This window comes from Cucurbita maxima, unplaced genomic scaffold (assembly GCF_002738345.1).
Source record: "Cucurbita maxima cultivar Rimu unplaced genomic scaffold, Cmax_1.0 Cma_Scf00019, whole genome shotgun sequence".
NCBI lineage: Eukaryota > Viridiplantae > Streptophyta > Magnoliopsida > Cucurbitales > Cucurbitaceae > Cucurbita > Cucurbita maxima.
The window spans coordinates 1351067-1361220 of NW_019272035.1; the positions used below are offsets into that span (position 1 = coordinate 1351067).

The window sequence follows — 10154 nt, forward strand, 5'->3', positions numbered from 1 at the left end:
AAAAAAAAAAAAAAAAAAAAAAAAAAAAAAAAAAAAAAAAAAAAAAAAAAAAAAAAAAAAAAAAAATCCTTCGGTTGATATGAATCAACGAAAGACCATAGCTATGAAAAGCCTAGCAAAAACACTCCATGATAAGTACACCAAAAAAATAAAATAAAATAAAAAGCCCAATTAGTTATTGCATCTTATCTTAATTGATAATCAATTAACACAAGAAAACAAAAGAACCTTGCCACATTAATGAGTATTACCTAAAGATAATTTATTGTGCAGCAAAGAACTCATCAACGCAAGAAATCCATCTAAGAAATAAAGATGTAGCATGCAAAAAGGACTCATGCAGCCAACTCCAACATGAAGCTTTGTCAAATTATGGAATGATGAACAAAGTATTTGCAAACTTTATATAACCATCACAAGGAGAAGTATCTCTTCCAACATGCTTTCCCACAATAAACTTCCCGAAAATATTACAATTAATGAAGAGGAAGATATAGTCATCAGGGATGAGGAGCCACTTACATCTGCATAAGCTAAGTGATATAGCGGAACTGTGGGCTGAGATAATATCAGCTCCTCGTAGCAAAAAACTGCTTGCTTGTACCTAAGATACAGATACAAAATACAAGTTCTTAATTGGGAACACAAGGACACAATTTGGACACTGCTGATTGATAGAAAGGAACATGAAAAGGGAAATTACTCACATTTGGAGAGATACATATAGTTCAGCCAGTTCTCTCCAGGCATCATGATCGGCCATAAATCTACGATAAAGGGAGAAAAGAAATCTGAAAGACGCCTTTTTAAGCATTTCAAATAAGAGGTATGCAAAAATCTGCTCACGTTTCAAGATATTTGTTAAGCCATTCAATAGCCACCGCAATGTTGCCTTGTGATTTTGCCAGGGCAACCCTCCTCTTATGTACTATCTGTTCAAGTGCAAGGAAGGAAAATGAAATATCTGAAAGGCTTATAGAGCTATATCTATAGCTCATCATATATCTCAAGTGATTATATTCATAATGGAATACCACCATTAAATAAAAATTGCAAGGGAAAAAATAAAAATATCGTTTCACAAAGAACAGTTAAAAAAATTACTTGATCACATGGATTTTCCTCTAGAAAGCTAGCGTAAGCTTTTTCAGCCTCAGCCCACAATTCCTTTGCTTCAAGCAACATAGCCTCTAGCCTCCCTGTGACAAGGCAACCCCATAATCCATCGAAGTGCTTGTAATGTTTATCTACTCAGAATCTATCATATCAACAATATGCAATTTGCCGATGTAATCAACAGAAATTCCATTCGCGATTTGAGAAACAGGTTGAGACTGGATTCTGAGATCCAGGAATTCATAAAGTCGCAAAAACTGCCACAGATTATAGTTAAATCATATAAAATACAATTGTACAATGTCCACCAAAAAATTCCCTTCAAAACAAAATGGTCACTTAACTGACACATTTTCTATGAGGACACGCACTTTAGTCAGTAGAATGATAACAGTCAAAGGAGACCCATGATTTGACTCCAATGCAACAACACAGGGACAAGCGATTAGTTTATTCCCCATTCCTCTTGCCCATGACATACCATTACGCTCACGAGCAAAATCTTAGCTTGAGTCTACCTTCTCATATGTATCCCAACTTAGATACCAAATAAAAACCCTAACCTTCCTAGGAGTTGGAAATTTTCCCCTAAAATAGAGTTGCATAACACCTAATTGAGGATGGCTCCAAAATCTACTACACGGTCCAAGAACAAAAAGAGATTTACATAAAAATACCCAGGCTGCACTAAAGCTACCACTATTTGTGCCTCCCTAGTCTCGAATTGAGAATTTCTAGCATAGCCATCAGCCAAACATAGTTTAGCATAGCCATCATCCACGAATCTATAGTTTAGCTCCTTCTCAGATCTGACGACAAAAAACCAGCCTTTAAGTTTTAGCAGCTTCTAACAGTAGCCCAGTGATAATCCACAAAATAGTCGATGTGACTAAAAGCCTTTTAGAAAGATAAATGAACTTCGAATGATAAGCAAGATGGTTTTCTAAAGCCAGTGATTTTCAGTGGACAAATTGTGTTTTATCATGAAATATTAAATCTTTTAGAAATATGCTAATTGGATTGAAATTTATTTTATAAACCTTATAAGACATTGTATCTTCAAATGTATGAAGTTTACTGCTAAGCTTCAAAATGGAACTTTTCAGTCTGAGAGCCCTTGCAAAATATGTACTTTAGTAAGAAAACCTTGTTGCGTCTATATATTCTCATTTCACTACAAAATGACATATTATCACAACCCAGTTGTGTTCGTATCACAAGTTCATGCCCATGCTTTTTATATTGTCGGATCTAATAAAATTGAGTACAAATGTAATGATGGGTGAAGCGAATGATAAAGGATAACAAGGAACCATAAGCCATGAAAATTGAATGAATTGGAGATCTAAGATAACATTTAACATAGAGCAGCCTTATTGTTAATCATCAATTAATTGAAAATGACAAAGCAATTATAACAAATGGCTAAAAAAATAAGTTAACCCTAGAACATTAGGTAGTCAAAAAGAAGATTGCCACATTGTGGCATATTTAGCTCAGGTGAGTTGGCCAGCCAGTCGAGTGGTTCCCAATCCAAGGCTCAGCAGCTCAATCGCCTTTACCCGACCATTGGGTTTACCATAGGTTAGTATTTCATACGTTATTGGAAGTTCAACTATCAGATATGATGACAAATAAAGGGTCAACCTCGGTTACAAAATCTAACAAGAATACAAATATAGAAAAAACAACAACTTATTTTTAACATACCAACTCTATTACTCTGTGGAAATTTCTTCTGAAGAACCTTTATGCAATCCTACAATAGATTGCAGAGTGTAAGGCATTAATCCAAGGCAAAAAAAAAAAAATCTCAAAACCAAGCGTCATCAAATGACTAGACTCGACCAATCTGCAATTCAAGTAGTTAACTAAAGAAGTGTAAATTGCACCTTCGCAACATCTATAGCTTGGCAGTCAAGCGCTGCAATAGCTACCTGTTCGTACAGGGTCCATTCTACACCGAGCAAAAAATCATAGTCACAAAAACATTTTGGCAAAAATTTAGTCATTGAGAAAGGAAAACCTTTAATAATATATCTTCCACGATACGATACAAAAGTAACAAAAAGAGGGATTAAAAGACCGGTCTCACTTGTTTTTCAAAAGAAGTTCATGTTTTTCCTGTTTAAGAAAAATTACTCCTGGACCTATATAATTTTTCAGTAATACATAAAGGAAACTGCATATGCAAATTAAGAAGTTCTAGTTGCTTCCTGGACCAAGAACTTCGATAAAGAAGAAGTTTAATCCATATTTCAGCCACAAAAAGGTGTATGAGCCAAAGAAATTTAAAACATGATGAAGCTAAACTTACATTTAAAGTTTCTTTTGATAAACTATTCAAAAACAAAAATCAAAGTTAGTCCATCCAATGATTTAGTGAGATGTGCATTGAATCTACAGTTGCTCTTTTCTTTAAAGCTATTATCTTTTGTCCTGCTAATTTTTACATTACGATCTTCAATTGAGCAGTAACAAGGATACAGAAATCCAAAAATAATATTCAAATTCTTATAAACAAAGCAAGCAGTGCAAAACTTAATTATATGTTGATTCCTCCAAAATCCAAAAATTACAAAGCAAGAGAATCGTTAAAAGAAAAACATATCTTCATATCCAGATCGAAGAATCAACAGAGAGGCTAAAACTCACCCTCTTGGCCGAGACTGGATCGCTTTCTGGAATCATTCAAGATCGACAATCCATAGTTTAAGACCTTATGAGAACGGCGAACCTTGAGTTTCCTGACGAGGGAAAGATACTCCCAAGCACCTCCACCTCCATTATCGACCTGAGTCTCGAGTCTATTCAATTCGGCCTCCTCTGCTTTACTCACCATCTTCGCGAAATTCAGAGAGTGGCTGAGATCGAGAATTGCAAAGAAAATGCAGTTAAACACCCGCCCTCTCAGCCCAGTTCCCTCGCCGGCCGGTTATTTGGATCTAGTAGCTGCAAGCCTGCAATGGAGTGAAGAGAGAGAGGAGAGAAATTTTGACTTGGATCGCACTCTGGAAAACGGGTCGGGTTCACTTTCTTTCGGGTTTCGGGTTTTGGATCTTTTAATTTTTTTAATTTATTTATTTTGTTGAACTCGATAACATAATTGATTTTTTTTTTCTTTAAAATGAGATGAAATTGATCCATGGCTAATTTGTTATCATATTAATTATATAAATTATTTTAATGATATATTAATAAAATAAATGATAACAACTATTTTAATTATCTGTATCATTGTTATATAAGAACGTAACACGACATAATATTATATTTAAAAGAGGGTGTAAACAATGTATGCATAATGTCACAATCGCATTCTTGCGGGAGTGGATAATGATTATGCGACACTTATTTGAGGTAGCAAGATAATGTACAAGTTAGTCATAAGAAATTTGGACGTCGCATACAACGTCGACGTATGTTCGAGTATCGAGTCATGTTTGCGATAAATTTTTTTAGGAAACGTGAGCGAGAATATATATTTGAAAACGATTTGAAATAATTGAAGAAATCATCGTTATATGGCTATAAGCAAAGAAAGAAACATCATGGCTTAAATAACATATAACTCAGGATATGAAGAAGTGAAAACTAGTCATATAACCCTACAGTAGATTTTGAGACATTTTAGCCCTAACAGGTGTAGACATAATTTTGGTAAGTAGTCATACACCCCATATTGACACAACCTGAAATGGTAGAAGGGCCTATCTGAAAGCATGTAAAAAGGATTTGTAATGGGCATGCAGCCATGGACAACACGTCCTGGACAAGCGTGACCGAGACATCCGACATGCGGCCATAAACACATTGTGGACAAGCATGATGGTGACACATAGCACGATTGTCCTTGGGGAGTGTTGACTTGAAAATCTCATTATCTGATTATATCCAATAAATATTAAAAAAAAAATTAAAAATTGAAATTCTCAAATACCAAACAAAGTTCAGTAACTTATTAGATTTATCTGAAACTTCGAGAACCAAACAAACACTAATCTCAAGACTTTAGAATTAAACTCAATAACTTAGATGAATTTATATGATATTTTTTATAGAGTAAAGTTCAAGAACCTATCAAATACAAACTTGAAGATTAGGAACTTATTAGACACTATTTAAACTTTTCGATCAAACAAACACAAACTTCAATCAAGTTTTCGAATTTACGTCTAGCCAAAGATAACGAATACTCCATTACCCCTCGTAAATACAATCTACCCTAAACCTTATTACGACCTCGAACTTCCTCTTCGACTCCGTAGAATGCATATCCGAATCCGACCCCATATGAACCAAGTGAGAAACCTGAGTTTGCAGGCTTCAAATTTATGAACAAGTTCAATGGTTGTTTGGATAGTGTTAGAAGTACAAATTTGCAGAAGAGGCAACCAAACAAAACCAAGATCTTATAAATGTATCTTTAACCTCTCCTTTATGTGTGGACTTAAGATAGTAATTTGAATCACAATACTCTCGGGTTCGAACATAAGACCTCTTGCTTCGATACGATGTTAAGTTATTACTAATAAACTTAAAAAATTCGAACCGATAAATTAAGAGCATAATTATACTAAGCTTAAAATACTTACAAGAAGGACGAGTTGTGCAAGTACTACGCGACGTGTAAACGTCAGTCGACGAGCTTAAAATATGCACGGCAAACTGGCAGCTGAAAAGATCGATCACGAGCGGAAATGGTCAGCAGCTTCATCATCCTGGAAGCTGTAAGTTTGCTTTCACAATGAGAGAAACCAAAGTTAAATCCATTTAAGGATGAGCAGAAAAATAGAAAATATAGTCTCTACGGGGAAAATAAAAGAATTTACCACCGCTAGCAGATAGCATATATTGTCTACTTTGACCTGTTACATATCGTCGTCAGCCTCACGGGTTTAAAACACGTTTGTTAGGAAGAGGTTTCCACACTCTTATAAGAAATGCTTTGATCCCCTCTTCAACCAATATGTAATTTCACAATCTACCCCTCTTAGGGCCCAGCGTCCTCACTAGTACACCGTTCGGTGTCGGACTCCGATACTATTTGTAACAGCCCAAGTTCACCGTTAGCAGATATTGTTCGCGGCCCGTTAAGTATCACCATCAGCCTCACGGTTTTAAAACACGTCTGTTAAAGAGAGGTTTCCACATTCTTATAAAGAATGTTTCGTTCCCCTCTCCTCTCCAACCAACGAGGGATCTCACAATCCACCCCTCTTGGGGCCCAGAGTTCTAACTAGCACACCGCTCGGCGTCTGACATTGATACCATTTGTAACAGCCAAAGTCCACCATTAGCAGATATTATCCGCTTTGACCCGTTACGTATCGTCGTTAGCCTCACAGTTTTAAAACGCATCTATTAGGGAGAGGTTTCCACACTCTTATAAAGAATGTTTCGTTTCCCTCTCCAACCAATATGGGATCTCACATCCTTTGTTTTCCAATATCGAAATACAAACAATCCCGAAACTATGATTGTATAAGACGAAGTAGCGAGAATAAGAACTAAGAGTACTGGCTTAAACATATCAGACAGAGAAGAAATATTAAGCATAGATATCATCTAGAGCTACTGATATCCATTTACTTGAACAGTGAGCTGTAGAGATGCTGCTCAGTATTTGTTTCAGAGCATCTTCAACGAAACTGTTCTTCAGAACTGTGATTGAAAGACAAGTAAATGTTAATGTTATGGAGTAACTATTAACAGAACAAGTTCTTGCTTAAGTTATATCATAGAATCAAAACATCAATGTAAGCAGCAAAAAGGACCTCAACTTATGGATTTAAGTCTTACCCAAGCCTTGTGGACAATAAACGATCGATTGAATCCCGGAGAACCCGAAGGACTGGCAAAAGGATCAAGCGTAAAGTTTAGGAGCTCAGTCTTTCATCCAAAGCCCATCAGCCATGCTCGATCAATTTAGAACAATACATCGATCGATCGACAAAAAACCGTCGTTCAAATGTGACGATTTCTGGAGAAAGTACAACATTTCAACAAAATAAAGGATTTCTGAAGTCTGCAAACAAGCCATTCATGACAATAAAACTTGCCAAACCCAAACTGGCTATCTGCAACAGTAGAAGGCCCTACAACAAACGAAGAACAAAGAAGCTCGGGAAATCGTCGAAAGGAGCAACGCAAACAACGTTAGCACAGAATGTTGAATGTTGAAGCTATGAAAATAACGTTTACGAGCAATCGAGGCGGTCGACTAAAGATTTGGGAAGATCAAAGCCAGGCATGTAATATTAGATATATACTTGACAACAATGATCAAGTTCAAACAGAGCAATGTACAACCAACTATAACAAAATCCTCTCTCATATAATCAAATGATTCAGTTCATCGGATCGAACGTAATCAACACGAAAAGGGACAATAAAAGTCTGTCAATCGCTAGGAGTTTCGTTTTTTGTTTAAAAAATTAGAAAAGAATCAGCAACCACTCCTCTATTCATTCTTCCAGGCATGTAATATCAATGAGAAACCAAGACATTGTGATTTGCTGTCTGAAAATCTCTGAGAGAAAGACAAGGACAAGACATTAGGATCACAAAATGGTTGACTTCCCCACAACTTTTCAGCTGACAGACATGTTTTGAACATAAAAACAGCATTCCCAGGTGATGCACTAAACAGCCAACTATGAACATCCCAAAACACTTCCACTGCAAGCCCTTCAACCAAAATGGTGTGGTTCCCTCTAAACTTCCATTGCAGCCGCTTCACCTGCAACACGGTCTTCGAATCGACTCGTAGAATCAAGCACGGTTCACTAACACCATTCGTATCACACTCGATATTAATATCATGAATTTGACCATTATCACAAAACTGAGCTTTGGAATAGAACACTTTCTTCCCAAAAATATGCTCCTTCTTGGAAATGAAAACAGCAGAAGAAGGCACAGGGGAGGAATTGGACTTTTTGAAAGCTTCTTTTCTCAAATCCCCAAGAACAAGAACCATTTGTTTATCCACTACAATTCCCACATAATAACCCTCCAATGGTTCAGGCCCAGATCCAAATTTGGCAGAAGAGAGGTCCCAATAAATGTCGATTTTAGAAGAATAAGCTTCTAAAGTTTTAGACCCTCTTCTTTTAGAGAACAGCCATGGCTTAATATCAACTTTACAGAGACATTGATTTGAAGCATCATCAATACCAACACTAAGCCCTTGACCCATCAGATTTTTACTCCAAGTAACACTAATCAAGCAAGAACGCCCTCGTAGTCGACATTGATAAACACAAGTGACAAGGTTTTGAGCGGTCTTACCATTGTTTGAAGAAGAGAAATCTGCTACTTGGACACCATTTTCGCCGAAACAAGATGGGAAATCCCTCATTTTCTGAGCCGAGAGCTTCAGATAAAAACGACAAAGACAAACAACGAGAGAAAAACAGCGTTGATCAGAGAAGAACAATGAAACCCATATCAGAAACGCCTCAAAATCGACTACCCATCGAAGAAATCAGAGAGAAAATTGAAGAAACGAAAGCCCATTTAAGAAAAGGGTTTGAAAATCTGCTAGTTGGGGTTCATCCGCCATGGAAATGGAAGGATTTCAAAGGGTGTAAGCAAAAACCCACATGGATTAGAGGTTGAGGGCGATGGAATTTGCTTTAAAGAACACTCAAGCGATAACGAATGGTGAAATTGGGGGGTTACGTTTGAAATTAAAGACAAATTTGAGGAATGTGGGATGTAAAATAAGGAAGAAAAGCAACAGAGAAGAGAAGCAGACAAGGAAAAAGTAGACTCGCTTCACTGTCAATCTCAATTACAAACCTCCACCTTCTCCTCCTCCAAACAAATCAGCAAAAGAAAAAGAAGAAGAAGAAAAAAAGCCAAAAAGATGAACAAGGACCGAGTACAAATCAAAGGGTTAAATTTAACGGTAAATACTACCATGGTCTCACTTTAGCACCAAAAAAGTACTCAATATTCTATCAATAAATTTTGTTTTTTTGTTCTGAGTCCCTTAATTTACTCTTAATAGTTTTAAATTTGTTATTATAATCCTTTCATTTACTTAAATTTTCCAAAATTATCACTTTATCCTGAGTTATGAACGATTTCTATGGTATGACGTTTATTTTAGGGCTTAAAAAGAAGTGAAGAGACTTGTTATATTAGACGAGATCGAAGAAATAGAGATTTTAGATAATGGGTTGTGTAAAAAGAATTATAGGGTTTGTTCACCTAAGATAGACCGATTAACGGTTTATGCACATGTCATGTAGGTCAGGTGTCCGAACCACCACCTCCTATGTGGTCGAATTGAAATAAATATATAATGGTGAGTTTTGTTTTGTAGCACTTTTTTAAAAATTCTTCAAAATATTGTGAAATCTTGCATCGAGTGAAGAGAGGAATAAAATATTTCTTATAAAAGGGTGGAAATCTCTCTTTAACAAATGTGTTTTGAAATGATGAGAATTACGGTGATACGTAACGAGGAAAAGCAGACAATATCTACTAGTGGTGAGTTTGAACTGTTACATGTGGTATCAAAACCAGATAACAGACGATGTGTCAGCTAGAACATTGGTTCCCAAAAGAGTAGAATGTAAGATCTCATATTGATTGGAGAAGAGAACAAATCATTCTTTACAAACAAGAGTGGAAATCTCTAAGAGGTTTTAAATTAGAGAGACTGACCGCTACGAACAATATCGGTTAACCGTCCACAACAAACTAATACTTATAAAATAAATATTCTTCACCTTTCTTAGTATATTTGAATTATTTAAAAAAAAAATTATAATGAAAAAAAAAACAATTTTTTTTTTTTATCAAAATCAATTTTTTAAAGTACTTCGTTAATATAATTAATATTTTAAAGTTTATTTACTAGAGCTGTTTCCACTCATTAAAGAGGATAAAAATGTTATTTATTTATTTTAATAAATGAAAATAAATTTTAATAGCTTTGAAGAAACTCTCTAGAGATTAAAATTAATACTAATTATTTTTATGTATTTTTCATTATTAAGTTAAAAAAAAAAAAAAAAAAAAAA

General features: G+C 35.5%; 2 protein-coding genes and 1 long non-coding RNA gene across 3 annotated transcripts in view; all 3 read right to left on the reverse strand.

The window, feature by feature from the left end:
* The window catches only part of LOC111493673 (ER membrane protein complex subunit 2-like), a 6934-nt gene extending 2825 nt beyond the window's left edge, over window positions 1-4109 (reverse strand). The window contains exons 1-7 of the mRNA XM_023143477.1: window positions 3772-4109; window positions 3009-3073; window positions 2827-2875; window positions 1105-1199; window positions 847-932; window positions 708-767; window positions 523-604 (exon numbers count right to left, since the gene is read on the reverse strand). Coding sequence (XP_022999245.1) covers window positions 523-604; window positions 708-767; window positions 847-932; window positions 1105-1199; window positions 2827-2875; window positions 3009-3073; window positions 3772-3958 — 624 coding nt within the window. The 5' untranslated portion in view covers window positions 3959-4109. The remainder of the gene's footprint in view (window positions 1-522; window positions 605-707; window positions 768-846; window positions 933-1104; window positions 1200-2826; window positions 2876-3008; window positions 3074-3771) is intronic.
* A 1341-nt stretch (window positions 4110-5450) lies between these two features.
* Window positions 5451-5934, reverse strand: LOC111493677. Its single transcript, XR_002720045.1, has 2 exons — window positions 5712-5934; window positions 5451-5620 (listed from the first exon to the last, which is right to left on the reverse strand). It is a non-coding gene; the product is annotated as an uncharacterized LOC111493677 (long non-coding RNA).
* Window positions 5935-7346: 1412 nt separating this feature from the next.
* On the reverse strand, window positions 7347-8943 carry LOC111493674. The gene has a single exon (XM_023143478.1). The coding sequence runs from the start codon at window positions 8477-8479 to the stop codon at window positions 7580-7582; it is 900 nt and encodes a 299-aa protein (XP_022999246.1). The 5' UTR covers window positions 8480-8943; the 3' UTR covers window positions 7347-7579.
* Between the last annotated feature and the right edge of the window lie 1211 nt (window positions 8944-10154).